Here is a 21,757-nt window from a genome sequence, read left to right as displayed (position 1 = left end):
CCCAAACACTACTATATTATGTTTACTCAATCAATATATAGCATGCATAGGCCAAGGTATACTAGCACTCCACCCAAACACAGCTATATTAGGTTTACTCAATAAATAGCATGCATAGGCTAAGGTATACTAGCACTACACCCAAACATTACTATATTAGGTTTACTCAATCAATATATAGCATGCATAGGCCTAGGTATACTAGCACTACACCCAAACACTACTATATTAGGTTTACTCAATCAATACATAGCACAAGAAGGCCTAGGTATACTAGCACTACACCCAAACACTACTATATTATGTTTACTCAATCAATAAATAGCACACATAGGCCTATAGGTATACTAGCACTACACCCAAACATTACTATATTAGGTTTACTCAATCAATAAATAGCACACATAGGCCTATAGGTATGCTAGCACTCCACCCAAACATTACTATATTAGGTTTACTCAATCAATAGATAGCACAAGTAGGCCTAGGTATACTAGCACTCCACCCAAATGATACTATATTAGGTGTATATTCAATCAATAAATAACATACATAGGCCTAGATATAATAGCACTCCACCCAAACTTAACTATATTAGGTGGTCTCAATAAATAGCATTCATAGGCCTAGGTATACTAGCACTCCACCCAAACACTACTATGTTAGGTGTATATTCAATCAATAAATAACATACATAGGCCTAGGTATACTAGCACTCCACCCAAACACTACTATATTAGGTTTACTCAATCAATAAATAGCACACATAGGCCTATAGGTATACTAGCCCTCCACCCAAACATTACTATATTAGGTGTATATTCAATCAATATATAGCACACATAGGCCTAGGTATACTAGCACTCCACCCAAACATTACTATATTAGGTGTATATTCAATCAATAAATAACATACATAGGCCTAGGTATACTAGCACTCCACCCAAACACTACTATATTAGGTTTACTCAATCAATAAATAGCACACATAGGCCTATAGGTATACTAGCACTCCACCCAAACATTACTATATTAGGTGTATATTCAATCAATATATAGCACACATAGGCCTAGATATACTAGTACTCCACCCAAACATTACTATATTAGGTGTATATTCAATCAATATATAGCACACATAGGCCTAGATATACTAGTACTCCGCCCAAACATTACTATATTAGGTGTATATTCAATCAATAAATAGCACACATAGGCCTAGATATACTAGCACTCCGCCCAAACATTACTATATTAGGTGTATATTCAATCAATATATAGCACAGATAGGCCTAGATATACTAGCACTCCACCCAAACATTACTATATTAGGTGTATATTCAATCAATATATAGCACACATAGGCCTAGGTATACTAGCACTCCACCCAAACATTACTATATTAGGTGTATATTCAATCAATATATAGCACACATAGGCCTAGATATACTAGTACTCCGCCCAAACATTACTATATTAGGTGTATATTCAATCAATATATAGCACACATAGGCCTAGATATACTAGCACTCCACCCAAACATTACTATATTAGGTGTATATCCAATCAATATATAGCACAGATAGGCCTATAGGTATACTAGCACTCCACCCAAACATTACTATATTAGGTGTATATTCAATCAATAAATAGCACACATAGGCCTAGATATACTAGCACTCCGCCCAAACATTACTATATTAGGTGTATATTCAATCAATATATAGCACAGATAGGCCTAGGTATACTAGCACTCCACCCAAACATTACTATATTAGGTGTATATTCAATCAATAAATAGCACACATAGGCCTAGGTATACTAGCACTCCACCCAAACATTACTATATTAGGTGTATATTCAATCAATATATAGCACACATAGGCCTAGGTATACTAGCACTCCACCCAAACATTACTATATTAGGTGTATATTCAATCAATATATAGCACACATAGGCCTAGATATACTAGTACTCCACCCAAACATTACTATATTAGGTGTACTCAATCAATATATAGCACACATAGGCCTAGATATACTAGTACTCCGCCCAAACATTACTATATTAGGTGTATATTCAATCAATATATAGCACACATAGGCCTAGATATACTAGCACTCCACCCAAACATTACTATATTAGGTGTATATTCAATCAATATATAGCACACATAGGCCTAGATATACTAGCACTCCACCCAAACATTACTATATTAGGTGTATATTCAATCAATATATAGCACACATAGGCCTAGGTATACTAGCACTCCACCCAAACATTACTATATTAGGTGTATATTCAATCAATAAATAGCACACATAGGCCTAGATATACTAGCACTCCGCCCAAACATTACTATATTAGGTGTACTCAATCAATATATAGCACACAAAGGCCTAGATATACTAGCACTCCACCCAAACATTACTATATTAGGTGTTTATTCAATCAATAAATAGCACACATAGGCCTAGGTATACTAGCACTCCACCCAAACATTACTATATTAGGTGTATATTCAATCAATAAATAGCACACATAGGCCTAGATATACTAGCACTCCGCCCAAACATTACTATATTAGGTGTACTCAATCAATATATAGCACACAAAGGCCTAGATATACTAGCACTCCACCCAAACATTACTATATTAGGTGTATATTCAATCAATAAATAGCACACATAGGCCTAGGTATACTAGTACTCCACCCAAACATTACTATATTAGGTGTATATTCAATCAATAAATAGCACACATAGGCCTAGATATACTAGTACTCCACCCAAACATTACTATATTAGGTGTATATTCAATCAATATATAGCACACATAGGCCTAGATATACTAGTACTCCACCCAAACATTTCTATATTAGGTGTATATTCAATCAATATATAGCACAGATAGGCCTAGATATACTAGTACTCCACCCAAACATTACTATATTAGGTGTATATTCAATCAATATATAGCACAGATAGGCCTAGATATACTAGCACTCCACCCAAACATTACTATATTAGGTGTATATTCAATCAATATATAGCACACATAGGCCTAGATATACTAGCACTCCACCCAAACATTTCTATATTAGGTGTATATTCAATCACTATATAGCACAGATAGGCCTAGATATACTAGCACTCCACCCAAACATTACTATATTAGGTGTATATTCAATCAATATATAGCACACATAGGCCTATAGGTATACTAGCACTCCGCCCAAACATTTCTATATTAGGTGTATATTCAATCAATATATAGCACACATAGGCCTAGGTATACTAGCACTCCACCCAAACATTACTATATTAGGTGTATATTCAATCAATATATAGCACACATAGGCCTAGATATACTAGCACTCCACCCAAACATTACTATATTAGGTGTATATTCAATCAATATATAGCACACATAGGCCTAGATATACTAGCACTCCACCCAAACATTACTATATTAGGTGTATATTCAATCAATATATAGCACAGATAGGCCTAGGTATACTAGCACTCCACCCAAACATTACTATATTAGGTGTATATTCAATCAATATATAGCACACATAGGCCTAGATATACTAGCACTCCACCCAAACATTACTATATTAGGTGTATATTCAATCAATATATAGCACACATAGGCCTAGATATACTAGCACTCCACCCAAACATTACTATATTAGGTGTATATTCAATCAATATATAGCACAGATAGGCCTAGGTATACTAGCACTCCACCCAAACATTACTATATTAGGTGTATATTCAATCAATATATAGCACAGATAGGCCTAGGTATACTAGCACTCCACCCAAACATTACTTTATTAGGTGTATATTCAATCAATATATAGCACAGATAGGCCTAGGTATACTAGTACTCCACCCAAACATTACTATATTAGGTTTACTCAATCAATATATAGCACACATAGGCATAGATATACTAGCACTCCACCCAAACATTACTATATTAGGTGTATATTCAATCAATATATAGCACACATAGGCCTAGATATACTAGCACTCCACCCAAACATTACTATATTAGGTGTATATTCAATCAATATATAGCACACATAGGCCTAGGTATACTAGCACTCCACCCAAACATTACTTTATTAGGTGTATATTCAATCAATATATAGCACAGATAGGCCTAGGTATACTAGCACTCCACCCAAACATTACTATATTAGGTGTATATTCAATCAATATATAGCACACATAGGCCTAGATATACTAGCACTCCACCCAAACATTACTATTTTAGGTGTATATTCAATCAATATATAGCACACATAGGCCTAGATATACTAGTACTCCACCCAAACATTACTATATTAGGTGTATATTCTATCAATATATAGCACACATAGGCCTAGATATACTAGTACTCCACCCAAACATTACTATATTAGGTGTATATATTTAATCAATATATAACACACATAGGCCTAGATATACTAGCACTCCACCCAAACATTACTATATTAGGTGTATATTCAATCAATATATAGCACACAAAGGCCTAGATATACTAGTACTCCGCCCAAACATTACTATATTAGGTGTATATTCAATCAATATATAGCACACATAGGCCTAGGTATACTAGCACTCCACCCAAACATTACTATATTAGGTTTACTCAATCAATATATAGCACACATAGGCCTAGATATACTAGCACTCCACCCAAACATTACTATATTAGGTGTATATTCAATCAATATATAGCACACATAGGCCTAGATATACTAGCACTCCGCCCAAACATTACTATATTAGGTTTACTCAATCAATATATAGCACACATAGGCCTAGATATACTAGCACTCCACCCAAACATTACTATATTAGGTGTATATTCAATCAATATATAGCACACATAGGCCTAGGTATACTAGTACTCCACCCAAACATTACTATATTAGGTTTACTCAATCAATATATAGCACACATAGGCCTAGATATACTAGCACTCCACCCAAACATTACTATATTAGGTGTATATTCAATCAATATATAGCACACATAGGCCTAGATATACTAGTACTCCACCCAAACATTACTATATTAGGTGTATATTCAATCAATATATAGCACACATAGGCCTAGATATACTAGCACTCCGCCCAAACATTACTATATTAGGTGTATATTCAATCAATATATAGCACACATAGGCCTAGATATACTAGTACTCCGCCCAAACATTACTATATTAGGTGTATATTTAATCAATATATAGCACACAAAGGCCTAGATATACTAGTACTCCGCCCAAACATTACTATATTAGGTGTATATTCAATCAATATATAGCACAGATAGGCCTAGGTATACTAGCACTCCGCCCAAACATTACTATATAAGGTGTATATTCAATCAATATATAGCACAGATAGGCCTAGGTATACTAGCACTCCACCCAAACATTACTATATTAGGTGTATATACAATCAATATATAGCACACATAGGCCTAGATATACTAGCACTCCACCCAAACATTACTATATTAGGTGTATATTCAATCAATATATAGCACAGAGGCCTAGATATACTAGTACTCCACCCAAACATTACTATATTAGGTGTATATTCAATCAATAAATAGTATGCATAGGCCTAGATATACTAGCACTCCACCCAAACATTACTATATTAGGTGAATATTCAATCAATATATAGCACGCATAGGCCTAGATATACTAGTACTCCACCCAAACATTACTATATTAGGTGTATATTCAATCAATATATAGCACACATAGGCCTAGATATACTAGTACTCCGCCCAAACATTACTATAAAAGGTGTATATCCAATCAATATATAGCACACATAGGCCTAGATATACTAGTACTCCGCCCAAACATTACTATATTAGGTGTACTCAATCAATATATAGCACACATAGGCCTAGATATACTAGCACTCCACCCAAACATTACTATATTAGGTGTATATTCAATCAATATATAGCACAGATAGGCCTAGGTATACTAGCACTCCACCCAAACATTACTATATTAGGTGTATATTCAATCAATATATAGCACACATAGGCCTAGGTATACTAGCACTCCACCCAAACATTACTACATTAGGTGTATATTCAATCAATATATAGCACACATAGGCCTAGGTATACTAGCACTCCACCCAAACATTACTATATTAGGTGTATATTCAATCAATATATAGTATGCATAGGCCTAGATATACTAGCACTCCACCCAAACATTACTATATTAGGTGTATATTCAATCAATATATAGCACAGATAGGCCTAGGTATACTAGTACTCCACCCAAACATTACTATATTAGGTGTATATTCAATCAATATATAGCACACATAGGCCTAGATATACTAGTACTCCGCCCAAACATTACTATATTAGGTGTATATCCAATCAATATATAGCACACATAGGCCTAGATATACTAGTACTCCGCCCAAACATTACTATATTAGGTGTACTCAATCAATATATAGCACACATAGGCCTAGATATACTAGCACTCCACCCAAACATTACTATATTAGGTGTATATTCAATCAATATATAGCACAGATAGGCCTAGATATACTAGCACTCCACCCAAACATTACTGTATTAGGTGTATATTCAATCAATAAATAGCACACATAGGCCTAGATATACTAGCACTCCACCCAAACATTACTATATTAGTTGTATATTCAATCAATATATAGCACACATAGGCCTAGGTATACTAGCACTCCACCCAAACATTACTATATTAGGTGTATATTCAATCAATATATAGCACACATAGGCCTAGGTATTCTAGCACTCCACCCAAACATTACTATATTAGGTGTATATTCAATCAATATATAGCACACATAGGCCTAGATATACTAGCACTCCACCCAAACATTACTATATTAGGTGTATATTCAATCAATATATAGCACACATAGGCCTAGATATACTAGCACTCCACCCAAACATTACTATATTAGGTGTATATTCAATCAATATATAGCACACATAGGCCTAGATATACTAGTACTCCACCCAAACATTACTATATTAGGTGTATATTCAGTCAATATATAGCACAGATAGGCCTAGATATACTAGTACTCCACCCAAACATTACTATATTAGGTGTATATTCAATCAATATATAGCACACAAAGGCCTAGATATACTAGTACTCCGCCCAAACATTACTATAAAAGGTGTATATTCAATCAATATATAGCACACATAGGCCTAGATATACTAGCACTCCACCCAAACATTACTATATTAGGTGTATATTCAATCAATATATAGCACACATAGGCCTAGATATACTAGTACTCCACCCAAACATTACTATATTAGGTGTATATTCAATCAATATATAGCACACATAGGCCTAGGTATACTAGCACTCCACCCAAACATTACTATATTAGGTGTATATTCAATCAATATATAGCACAGATAGGCCTAGATATACTAGTACTCCGCCCAAACATTACTATATTAGGTGTATATTCAATCAATATATAGCACACATAGGCCTAGATATACTAGTACTCCACCCAAACATTACTATATTAGGTGTATATTCAATCAATATATAGCACACATAGGCCTAGATATACTAGCACTCCACCCAAACATTACTATATTAGGTGTATATTCAATCAATATATAGCACACATAGGCCTAGATATACTAGTACTCCACCCAAACATTACTATATTAGGTGTATATTCAATCAATATATAGCACAGATAGGCCTAGGTATACTAGTACTCCGCCCAAACATTACTATATTAGGTGTATATTCAATCAATATATAGCACACAAAGGCCTAGGTATACTAGCACTCCACCCAAACATTACTATATTAGGTGTATATTCAATCAATATATAGCACAGATAGGCCTAGGTATACTAGCACTCCACCCAAACATTACTATATTAGGTGTACTCAATCAATATATAGCACACATAGGCCTAGATATACTAGCACTCCACCCAAACATTACTATATTAGGTGTATATTCAATCAATATATAGCACACATAGGCCTAGATATACTAGTACTCCGCCCAAACATTACTATATTAGGTGTATATTCAATCAATATATAGCACACATAGGCCTAGATATACTAGTACTCCGCCCAAACATTACTATATTAGGTGTATATTCAATCAATATATAGCACACATAGGCCTAGGCCTAGGTATACTAGCACTCCACCCAAACATTACTATATTAGGTGTATATTCAATCAATATATAGCACACATAGGCCTAGATATACTAGTACTCCACCCAAACATTACTATATTAGGTGTATATTCAATCAATATATAGCACAGATAGGCCTAGGTATACTAGTACTCCGCCCAAACATTACTATATTAGGTGTATATTCAATCAATATATAGCACACAAAGGCCTAGGTATACTAGCACTTCATCCAAACATTACTATATTAGGTGTATATTCAATCAATATATAGCACAGATAGGCCTAGGTATACTAGCACTCCACCCAAACATTACTATATTAGGTGTACTCAATCAATATATAGCACACATAGGCCTAGATATACTAGCACTCCACCCAAACATTACTATATTAGGTGTATATTCAATCAATAAATAGCACACATAGGCCTAGATATACTAGTACTCCGCCCAAACATTACTATATTAGGTGTATATTCAATCAATATATAGCACACATAGGCCTAGATATACTAGTACTCCGCCCAAACATTACTATATTAGGTGTATATTCAATCAATATATAGCACACATAGGCCTAGGCCTAGGTATACTAGCACTCCACCCAAACATTACTATATTAGGTGTATATTCAATCAATATATAGCACACATAGGCCTAGATATACTAGCACTCCACCCAAACATTACTATATTAGGTGTATATTCAATCAATATATAGCACACATAGGCCTAGATATACTAGCACTCCACCCAAACATTACTATATTAGGTGTATATTCAATCAATAAATAGCACAGATAGGCCAAGGTATACTAGTACTCCACCCAAACGCTACTATATTAGGTGCACTCAATCAATATATAACATACATAGGCCTAGGTATACTAGCACTCCACCCAAACACTACTATATTTGGTGCACTCAATCAATTTATAACATACATAGCAGGTGCGTATCCAGGATTTTCTAACCCGGGGGGCGCGAATTACTATCTAAGCGGAGCGCCACCATCGGTTGGCGCGCAGCGTACAAGGAAATTTCTGGTTTTGATACCCCCCAGATCACCGGAAATAGCACTTCTCGGGCTTGAAAATGACCAACCAGATGTACACTTTTGCCTGAGAACCAAGTATTTCCCAAAAGTTTTTTTCCATCCATATAACCTTTTTGAAGATTGTCACAAGTCACACATCATGTTCGACCTTATTGCATATATGGATCATTGCTTTTGTAGGTGATTCTACGTCACGGCCCACAATATCCGAAAGCCCCACTTTTCAAGGTTTTAAGCCCATTATTTGTTGAGAATTTGAAAATTCAGATTTCTCGTGAATAAAATCACTTCAAAACATACCCATAATGTTGCACAAAATTCAATCTATGGACAAGCAATATAGAAACACCTCCTTGAACCCCTAACAGATAGGTCAAAGTTGCACGAGTAGAGGAAAGTATGATGAAGAATGTTGGTGAGGAAATTTTGGAAAATTCCGACACAGTTAATTTATTGGTGTAGAAATATTGTAACCTCTTATAATGGCTATTATAAAACTTGGTTGAAGGAAATGAAAAATAGCAGATATTTCCGATATCAGGTATATCGAAACCGAACACTACACACATAGGCGTAGGTCCCGTAGGAGGCGGTGGCTGCAGCCCCCCTCCCCCCCCCCCCGCAACCAAATTTTTCCCCATCTTTTTCGGGCACCTACTGAAAGAAAAATAAATAGCAATGAATAGCTTAAAAATGATCTCCTTGGTAATTAAAATAAAGTTGTAAGCTTGGCCGACATTACTACTGTAAAAGAGAGTTTTGACATAAATGGATCTGTATGATTTTTCTCCATCTACATAAGACATTTTGTTGTTTACATAGCATCCAGTGGTATAATGGCAACTTTCACGGACCGTGCGGTACACGATGCCATGCACTGTAATGAGCGATGCTTGCTTATATGATATTGGCATTGATATGTTGAACGCGCGCTTCGCGCGCGAATAATTTTGGCTTTTTTTTCGGGCAAGTCATTACAGCCCCCAAATCCAATTGGGCTCCTACGCCTTTAACTACACACATAGACAGTTTTTGAGGCTGTTCATCGTGGAACATGCATTTCAATGCTCACTGATATGATGTTATATCTGCTCTTTGCTTTACAAATTCGAACAGGCGTGTAGCGAGTAATTGCCAAGGGAGGGGCGAAGCCTGTAGGCAAACTATCTAAGCGAAGCGCCACTATGAGTTGGCGTGAAGCGTACAAGAAAAATTTTGGCCGAAAATGCCTCCCAGATCGCTGGAAATGACACTTCCCAGGCCTTGTAAGTTGCATCTAAGCATTGTCTATTTTGAAATTACTAGCGATGTCATAAAGAAAATTTGCTCGGGGGGGGGGGCGGTCGCCCCCTTCCCGAAATGCGTCATGTACCCCGACGACTCGGTCGAGTTCAAGACCAGCCACAGTTGGTTCCATATAGCACAATTGTACAATTGTTTAAGGCGTCCATATACACACACACGTGTTATGATAGACCATATATAGTATTTATATAGATAGTGAGAGAGGAAAATGGAAACGTCAAAAATGGAGTTGTCGGTGTAAGGGGTAGGGTGAGGCGCACACCCCCTCCGTAATCCTTGATCTGTCACTGGCTATACCCTGTGTATATTATAGGGATCAGCGCTTTAACTATGACTGTTCCTCTTTCTCTTCCCGAGGTCTTGGCTATCTTCTACTCCCTCCTTTTTTCCTTTTTCTCTCTTTTTTCTTTTTCTTTTCCCTTCCTTCCTCTCCTCCTTTTCTTTTTTCCCCCTCCTTTTCCCTTTTTCTTCTCTTTTTTTCTCTCCTCTTTTCCTTACCCGGGGGGCGCGCGCCCCCAACGCCCCCCCTGGATACGCACCTGCATAGGCCTAGGTATACTAGCACTCCACCCAAACACTACTATATTAGGTGCACTCAATCAATACATAATGGTTGCTATTGATGGCGGTTCTTCTCATAACTTATTGGCTGTGTATGTTGATATGTGGCCAGAGAATAAAAGAAGGGTGGGTTGGTGTAAATAGTAGCTATTGATGGAAGTATTACAATGGCAAAAAATGTGTAAACATCACTAATAGTTGGTGTTTAAACCCACTCACCTTTCAAAACTTAGCACTTTGTTGCCAATGTACAATGTACTGGTGCTATCTAATAATTTCACTAGGAAAGTTAATGTTACATCAGTTATTACAGAAATAAATATTAACATCATTTACTGAAAAAACTACATGTTGGTTAATTAAAGATTTTTTGTGTTTATCCTTATAAAGATACATCATTCATGTACATGATTGCTTGTCTGTGTGTGCTGAAACTCTACCAACAACGACATCCTGATATCAACCCAGAGTCTTATCGGGTGTTCTTTGTCTTGGCGCTGATTGTCTTTCTTGGCATGCTTGGAGTGGTGAGTCAACCTTCTTTGTTCTAGAAAATGTTACCAATGTGAGATCTTTATGAACATCTACAAGATGCAACTATATAATAAACTCTCTCTCACTTGTTCCAATAAGTGTAACTAGTAATTTATTAGACTTAAATTATTATGTGATCGTGTAGGATTTTAGAAACAACATCCTTGTATCATGTTTATGTCATGAAGTAATGTGCTGTCATTTAACAGCATTGCAAGAGTTGTTTGTAGTAAAACAAAGGTACATTTTGTGATGCTCTTGTGTTTAAACTGAAATCTACAAGACAAGGTTATTGACACATCTGAAAGCCACATCAAACCCTTTAGAGTTGAAAAGCTCTATTTTAGAAACGATCATATAGCAATAGGTCTTTGGTTCACAGCCTTTTCAGTAGAACACAACCAAACATCTATAAATAGTTGTTTGACAATTACAAGTTAGCAGGATTCTACAAAACATGTTTGTGTCTGCAGCTAGGATAAAAGATAAGAAAAGAATTTAGTTTCACTTTTGATAAAATCAAAAGCATTTCAGGTAATTAGTACAATGAGTGAAACAAAAAACTGTTTTACTTTAGTACTTAAACAAGAGTTATGTTTTTTATTAAGCAAGTCTGACATTGAGTTGAAAGATCCTTTAAATGCTTTGTGATGAGGATGTATATCTTCTCTGAATTTGTTTTGATCCAATATTTATTATTTTCTTCAAAAGCATTACTGCCAATAATTTGAATTTTGTTTGCCAAAGTTATTGCTAACTATTCGCATCGGAAACACACAATGGAGTAACTATTATAATACTATATAAAGAGTGGTAAAATATTGCATTTGATTATGTAATCCTGGACAGAAAGGACATAGCTGTTAGATTAACCCAGATTCACTTTGCTTTCATGTGTATTAAGCCTGATTTAATCTTGCATTTGATTATGTAATCCTGGACAGAAAGGACATAGCTGTTAGATTAACCCAGATTCACTTTGCTTCCATGTGTATTAAGCCTGATATAATCTTGCTTTTGATTATGTAATCCTGGACAGTAATGACATAGCTGTTAGATTAACCCAGATTCACTTTGCTTCCATATGTATTAAGCCTGATTTGATCTTGCATTTGATTATGTAATCCTGGACAGAAAGGACATAGCTGTTAGATTAACCCAGATTCACTTTGCTTCCATGTGTATTAAGCCTGATTTAATCTTGCATTTGATTATGTAATCCTGGACAGTAATGACATAGCTGTTAGATTAACCCAGATTCACTTTGCTTCCATGTGTATCAAGCCTGACTTAATCTTGCATTTGATTATGTAATCCTGGACAGAAAGGACATAGCTGTTAGATTAACCCAGATTCTTTTTGCTTCCATATGTATTAAGCCTGATTTAATCTTGCATTTGATTATGTAATCCTGGACAGAAAGGACATAGCTGTTAGATTAACCCAGATTCACTTTGCTTCCATGTGTATTAAGCCTGACTTAATCTTGCATTTGATTATGTAATCCTGGACAGTAATGACATAGCTGTTAGATTAACCCAGATTCACTTTGCTTCCATGTGTATTAAGCCTGATTTAATCTTGCATTTGATTATGTAATCCTGGACAGTAATGACATAGCTGTTAGATTAACCCAGATTCACTTTGCTTCCATGTGTATTAAGCCTGATTTAATCTTGCATTTGATTATGTAATCCTGGACAGTAATGACATAGCTGTTAGATTAACCCAGATTCACTTTGCTTCCATGTGTATTAAGCCTGATTTAATCTTGCATTTGATTATGTAATCCTGGACAGTAATGACATAGCTGTTAGATTAACCCAGATTCACTTTGCTTCCATGTGTATTAAGCCTGATTTAATCTTGCATTTGATTATGTAATCCTGGACAGAAAGGACATAGCTGTTAGATTAACCCAGATTTAGTGTCTGTACTAAGTTTACAATGAGTGGCAGTAAAACAGGCTAAGTTATAACATGGGTCTTGTACACTGGTTACTTACTGGATTTAGTTTCTGTACTAAGTTTACAATGTGTGGCAGTAAAGCAGGCTAAGTTATAACATGAGTGTTGTACACTGGTTACTTACTGGATTTAGTGCCTGTACTAAGTTCACACAATGAGTGGCAGTAAAGCAGGCTAAGTTATGACATGGGTCTTGTACACTGGTTACTTACTGGATTAAGTGTCTGTACTAAGTTCACACAATGAGTGGCAGTAAGCAGGCTAAGTTATAACATGGGTCTTGTACACTGGTTACTTACTGGATTTAGTGTCTGTACTAAGTTTACAATGAGTGGCAGTAAAGCAGGCTAAGTTATAACATGAGTGTTGTACACTGGTTACTTAATGGATTTAGTGCCTGTACTAAGTTCACACAATGAGTGGCAGTAAAGCAGGCTAAGTTATAACATGGGTCTTGTACACTGGTTACTTACTGGATTTAGTGCATGTACTAAGTTCACACAATGAGTGGCAGTAAAGCAGGCTAACTTATAACATGGGTCTTGTACACTGGTTACTCACTGGACTGGTTACTTACTGGATTTAGTGTCTGTACTAAGTTCACACAATGAGTGGCAGTAAAGCAGGCTAAGTTATAACATGGGTCTTGTACACTGGTTACTTACTGGATTTAGTGTCTGTACTAAGTTCACACAATGAGTGGCAGTAAAGCAGGCTAAGTTATAACATAGGTCTTGTACACTGGTTACTTACTGGATTTAGTGTCTGTACTAAGTTCACACAATGAGTGGCAGTAAAGCAGGCTAAGTTATAACATGGGTCTTGTACACTGGTTACTTACTGGATTTAGTGCCTGTACTAAGTTTACAATGAGTGGTAGTCAAGCAGGCCTAGTTATAACATGAGTGTTGTACACTGGTTACTTACTGGATTTAGTGTCTGTACTAAGTTCACACAATGAGTGGCAGTAAAGCAGGCTAAGTTATAACATGGGTCTTGTACACTGGTTACTTACTGGATTTAGTGTCTGTACTAAGTTCACACAATGAGTGGCAGTAAAGCAGGCTAAGTCATAACATGGGTCTTGTACACTGGTTACTTACTGGATTTAGTGCCTGTACTAAGTTTACAATGAGTGGCAGTCAAGCAGGCCTAGTTATAACATGAGTGTTGTACACTGGTTACTTACTGGATTTAGTGTCTGTACTAAGTTCACACAATGAGTGGCAGTAAAGCAGGCTAAGTTATAACATGGGTCTTGTACACTGGTTACTTACTGGATTTAGTGTCTGTACTAAGTTCACACAATGAGTGGCAGTAAAGCAGGCTAAGTTATAACATGAGTGTTGTACACTGGTTACTTACTGGATTTAGTGCATGTACTAAGTTCACACAATGAGTGGCAGTAAAGCAGGCTAAGTTATAACATGGGTCTTGTACACTGGTTACTTACTGGATTTAGTGTCTGTACTAAGTTCACACAATGAGTGGCAGTAAAGCAGGCTAAGTTTTAACATGGGTCTTGTACACTGGTTACTTACTGGATTTAGTGTCTGTACTAAGTTCACACAATGAGTGGCAGTAAAGCAGGCTAAGTTATAACATGGGTCTTGTACACTGGTTACTTACTGGATTTAGTGTCTGTACTAAGTTCACACAATGAGTGGCAGTAAAGCAGGCTAAGTTTTAACATGGGTCTTGTACACTGGTTACTTACTGGATTTAGTGTCTGTACTAAGTTCACACAATGAGTGGCAGTAAAGCAGGCTAAGTTATAACATGGGTCTTGTACACTGGTTACTTACTGGATTTAGTGCATGTACTAAGTTCACACAATGAGTGGCAGTAAAGCAGGCTAAGTTATAACATGGGTCTTGTACACTGGTTACTCACTGGATTTAGTGTCTGTACTAAAGTTATAATCCTACTTTGTTAAACAACTGAAAATAGCATAGTTAGTTTGTTTCACTTTTAGCTGTGTTTGTCAAGTTTTGGTCTAGTGTGAAACTATTTGAAGTGTAGCACATTAAGTTACTAATTGCCACATGAACTGTTATAATACTGTACATATACTTAAACAATCTTTAATATTTCTCTGAGCTGTGTCTTGTTAAGGAACTGTTTGGGTTAGTGCCTTGTCTAGATTTGTCACTTGTGTAACAAAATCAGATTAAATCATGTTTTTTATGGTCATGTGATTGGAATGAATCAACGTTATTGTTACTGTTAGTATTGTTCTTGTTATTACTGTCAGTAGTAACTTGACAGTAATAAGTAGTTCCTGCTTCTAAGTTCTATATTGTTCTTGCTATTAATGTTAGTGAACTTGTTCTTGCTATTACTGACAGTATTATTCTTGTTACTAATGTTAGTATTGTTCTTGTTATTACTGTCAGTAGTAACTTGACAGTAATAAGTAGTTCCTGCTTCTAAGTTCTATATTGTTCTTGCTATTAATGTTAGTGAACTTGTTCTTGCCAGTACTGACAGTATTATTCTTGTTATTAATGTTAGTATTGTTCTTGTTCTTGTTGTTACTCTCAGTATTGTTCTCAACATTAATAACAATTGTCCATGCAGCCCGTAAACATGTCCAGTTAATTGGGAGCCAACAAGCCAAATATATAATGACTGTCTTCTCCCTGACCTGCTTAGAAGTAGCATGTGTGCTTGTAACATAATTCACTTTTCTATAACTAGGATTCATCTGTGACATAAGATGATACATCTTCATGTTTTGAGTTGCTCATAAGAAGAGATGAGTGATTTGAGTTTGCAGTGTTGCTAGAGGAGGATGTAACATTTGACATACAACCTGTTGATCATTAACAGAGCTTCCTTTGGAAAACAGAACTTTCTTTGTGTTCGACTATGCCATGCTTATTGCTTAATGGATCTAACAAATTTTAGTCCTGCTTCTGCATGTACTCTTGTGTTACAGTTACTGTAGCATGCTGATATCAATGCATATATACTGCTATTGTATGGTGTACAAGCTGTATACATTATGCATGTCACTTCTGGTAGGGTTTCTGGTATTGCTACTATCACATACTGTAAGCTGCAATCACATGCTGCTATGGTATGCTGTATGTGTTGTGTAATGCTATGGCATAGTACTATCACATACTGTGTATTTGTGCTATTCCATGGTATCCTCACATGCTGCTATGGTATGCTGTATGTGTTGTATGCTGCTATTGCGTGGTACTATCACATACTGTGTATTTGTGCTATTCCATGGTATCCTCACATGCTGCTATGGTATGCTGTATGTGTTGTATGCTGCTATTGTGTGGTACTATCACATACTGTGTATTTGTGCTATTCCATGGTATCCTCACATGCTGCTATAGTATGCTATATGTGTTGTATGCTGCTATTGTGTGGTACTATCACATACTGTGTATTTGTGCTATTCCATGGTATCCTCACATGCTGCTATGGTATGCTGTATGTGTTGTATGCTGCTATTGTGTGGTACTATCACATACTGTGTATTTGTGCTATTCCATGGTATCCTCACATGCTGCTATGGTGTGCTGTATGTGTTGTATGCTGCTATTGTGTGGTACTATCACATACTGTGTATTTGTGCTATTCCATGGTATCCTCACATGCTGCTATGGTATGCTGTATGTGTTGTATGCTGCTATTGTGTGGTACTATCACATACTGTGTATTTGTGCTATTCCATGGTATCCTCACATGCTGCTATGGTATGCTGTATGTGTTGTATGCTGCTATTGTGTGGTACTATCACATACTGTGTATTTGTGCTATTCCATGGTATCCTCACATGCTGCTATGGTATGCTGTATGTGTTGTGTACTGCTATTGTGTGGTACTATCACATACTGTGTATTTGTGCTATTCCATGGTATCCTCACATGCTGCTATGGTATGCTGTATGTGTTGTATGCTGCTATTGTGTGGTACTATCACATACTGTGTATTTGTGCTATTCCATGGTATCCTCACATGCTGCTATGGTATGCTGTATGTGTTGTATGCTGCTATTGTGTGGTACTATCACATACTGTGTATTTGTGCTATTCCATGGTATCCTCACATGCTGCTATGGTATGCTGTATGTGTTGTGTGCTGCTATTGTGTGGTACTATCACATACTGTGTATTTGTGCTATTCCATGGTATCCTCACATGCTGCTATGGTGTGCTGCATGTGTTGTATGCTGCTATTGCATAGTACTATCACATACTGTGTATTTGTGCTATTCCATGGTATCCTCACATGCTGCTATGGTATGCTGCATGTGTTGTATGCTGCTATTGCATAGTACTATCACATACTGTGTATTTGTGCTATTCCATGGTATCCTCACGTGCTGCTATGGTATGCTGTATGTGTTGTATGCTGCTATTGCGTGGTACTATCACATACTGTGTATTTGTGCTATTCCATGGTATCCTCACATGCTGCTATGGTATGCTGTATGTGTTGTATGCTGCTATTGTGTGGTACTATCACATACTGTGTATTTGTGCTATTCCATGGTATCCTCACATGCTGCTATGGTATGCTGTATGTGTTGTATGCTGCTATTGTGTGGTACTATCACATACTGTGTATTTGTGCTATTCCATGGTATCCTCACATGCTGCTATGGTATGCTGTATGTGTTGTATGCTGCTATTGCGTGGTACTATCACATACTGTGTATTTTGGTATGTTGTTTAATAATATATCACCCAGGGTAGTTACTCAGTACTTGTTATTAGCATGACTCATGGATAACCTTCATAGCTGTCTATAGTTAAATTTAGAGGTAGGGTAATAGCACCATTTGACCAATTTAACCAAGTCAAGTTGAGGGTTAGTAATTACTAGTCATAGAAGGAAGCTAGTCAGGATATGAATTGTATTTAATTTCTAGTGTTACTAGCAAACTGATCACCGTTTTATTTGAAAGTTCACAGCAATATATACAATGATTCAAGGTTATAGAATTAAAAATGAAAGTGAGACAGTCAGCAAACCTAGGACAGTTTTCAAGGGTATTGCTCATTGAGTTTAATATGCTGTATCTAGGCAACAAGACAAAGAATCTATTGAAATCAAAACATGGAATAATGGATATTTAGATATCTCACAATACCAGATATGACTATTATAAAATATTAAACTATTCCCTCACAGTTAATTAATGATGGTTTACATTCGAATTACATACATCCATGCCAATAGCAATAAGCCAAGCCTTTATACAAACCTTGTTTATACTTATCAAAGTCCATAGGTTATGTACTGATAGATTCAAGTCTGTATATGTCTTGACTAGATTGATACTGTTGGTTATGGGGTGGACTGTATTGTTTAATGTACACCACAGACCATAAGTATATCACTTGACTAGATTGATACTGTTGGTTATGGGGTGGACTGTATTATTTAATGTACACCACAGACCATTAGTATATCACTTGACTAGATTGATATTGTTGGTTATGGGTTGGACTGTATTGTTTAATGTACACCACATACCATTAGTATATCCCTTGACTAGATTGATACTGTTGGTTATGGGTTGGACTATATTGTTTAATGTACACCACAGACCATTAGTATATCACTTGACTAGATTGATACTGTTGGTTATGGGTTGGACTGTATTGTTTAATGTACACCACAGACCATACGTATATCACTTGACTAGATTGATACTGTTGGTTATTGGGTGGACTGTATTGTTTAATGTACACCACATACCATTAGTATACATCACTTGACTAGATTGATACTGTTGGTTATGGGGTGGACTGTATTGTTTAATGTACACCACAGACCATTAGTATATCACTTGACTAGATTGATACTGTTGGCTATGGGTTGGACTTTATTATTTAATGTACACCACAGACCATTAGTATATCACTTGACTAGATTGATACTGTTGGTTATGGGTTGGACTGTATTGTTTAATGTACACCACAGACCATTAGTATATCACTTGACTAGATTGATACTGTTGGTTATTGGGTGGACTGTATTATTTAATGTACACCACAGACCATACGTATATCACTTGACTAGATTGATACTGTTGGTTATGGGTTGGACTGTATTGTTTAATGTACACCACATACCATTAGTATATCACTTGACTAGACTGATACTGTTGGTTATTGGGTGGACTGTATTGTTTAATGTACACCACAGACCATTAGTATATCACTTGACTAGATTGATACTGTTGGCTATGGGTTGGACTTTATTATTTAATGTACACCACAGACCATACGTATATCACTTGACTAGATTGATACTGTTGGTTATGGGTTGGACTGTATTGTTTAATGTACACCACAGACCATTAGTATATCACTTGACTAGATTGATACTGTTGGTTATTGGGTGGACTGTATTGTTTAATGTACACCACAGACCATACGTATATCACTTGACTAGATTGATACTGTTGGTTATTGGGTGGACTGTATTGTTTAATGTACACCACAGACCATTAGTATATATCACTTGACTAGATTGATACTGTTGGTTATGGGTTGGACTGTATTGTTTAAAGTACACCACATACCATTAGTATATCACTTGAATAGATTGATACTGTTGGTTATGGGTTGGACTGTATTGTTTAATGTACACCACAGACCATTAGTATATCACTTGACTAGATTGATACTGTTGGTTATTGGGTGGACTGTATTGTTTAATGTACACCACAGACCATTAGTATATCACTTGACTAGATTGATACTGTTGGTTATGGGTTGGACTGTATTGTTTAATGTACACCACAGACCATTAGTATATCACTTGACTAGATTGATACTGTTGGTTATTGGGTGGACTGTATTGTTTAATGTACACCACAGACCATTAGTATATGTCACTTGACTAGATTGATACTGTTGGTTATGGGTTGGACTGTATTGTTTAAAGTACACCACATACCATTAGTATATCACTTGACTAGATTGATACTGTTGGTTATTGGGTGGACTGTATTGTTTAATGTACACCACAGACCATTAGTATATATCACTTGACTAGATTGATACTGTTGGTTATGGGTTGGACTGTATTATTTAATGTACACCACATACCATTAGTATATCACTTGACTTGATTGATACTGTTGGTTATGGGTTGGACTGTATTGTTTAATGTACACCACATACCATTAGTATATCACTTGACTAGATTGATAATGTTGGTTATGGGTTGGACTATATTGTCTAATGTACACCACAGACCATTAGATCTAGCTAATACTTCCAAAATTAACTCAGTTTTTCAAATGCAACCAAAAACTCAGTATCAGGAAAACCCAAAATATCCTCAGATAACATGTGTACAATCTATCATAAATTTGTCATGGACAAGTGGTGCTGAAAGTTTTCCAAAGTTGATCTGTTGAATATATACAATAAGTGAACACGCACTCGCTGAGTCATTAAATAATATAAAACAATAGATTAACATTAACTTTTAATCCTGCTCTGAGGGAACGGACATCATCATCAATATAGCCGTAAAGGAGCGGTCCAGAGATAAAGTATATTTATGCTGTAAGTCAAAGCTGGAACCAGGACCCATTGCCAGAATTCAACAGTTTATTATACTTTAACATACCAAGACAATAATCTTGTAAAGTCAAAGCTGGAACCAGGACCCATCGCTAGAATTCAACAGTTCATTATACTTTTACATACCAAGACAATAATCTTGTAAAGTCAAAGCTGGAACCAGGACCCATCGCTAGAATTCAACAGTTTATTATACTTTTACATACCAAGACAATAATCTTGTAAAGTCAAAGCTGGATCCAGGACCCTTTGCTAGAATTCAACAGTTTATTATACTTTTGCATACCAAGACAATAATCTTGTAAAGTCAAAGCTGGAACCAGGACCCATTGCTAGAATTCAACAGTTTATTATACTTTTACATACCAAGACAATAATCTTGTCAATTCAAAGCTGGAACCAGGACCCATTGCTAGAATTCAACAGTTTATTATACTTTAACATACCAAGACAATAATCTTGTAAAGTCAAAGCTGGAACCAGGACCCATTGCTAGAATTCAACAGTTTATT

The 21,757-nt window shown here is 36.1% G+C and overlaps 1 protein-coding gene across 6 annotated transcripts in view; it reads left to right on the top strand.

The window, feature by feature from the left end:
- Window positions 1–21,757, top strand: part of LOC139978037 (SID1 transmembrane family member 1-like) — a 159,484-nt gene that overhangs the window by 64,254 nt on the left and 73,473 nt on the right. For all 6 annotated transcript variants that reach the window (XM_071987980.1, XM_071987984.1, XM_071987983.1 and 3 more), the window contains one exon: window positions 11,564–11,700. In XM_071987980.1, coding sequence (XP_071844081.1) covers window positions 11,564–11,700 — 137 coding nt within the window. The remainder of the gene's footprint in view (window positions 1–11,563; window positions 11,701–21,757) is intronic.

This window comes from Apostichopus japonicus, chromosome 12 (genome assembly GCF_037975245.1).
Source record: "Apostichopus japonicus isolate 1M-3 chromosome 12, ASM3797524v1, whole genome shotgun sequence".
Taxonomy (NCBI): domain Eukaryota; kingdom Metazoa; phylum Echinodermata; class Holothuroidea; order Aspidochirotida; family Stichopodidae; genus Apostichopus; species Apostichopus japonicus.
The sequence above is the reverse complement of the archived record's forward strand: the minus strand, read 5'-3'. Positions and strand labels throughout refer to the sequence as shown.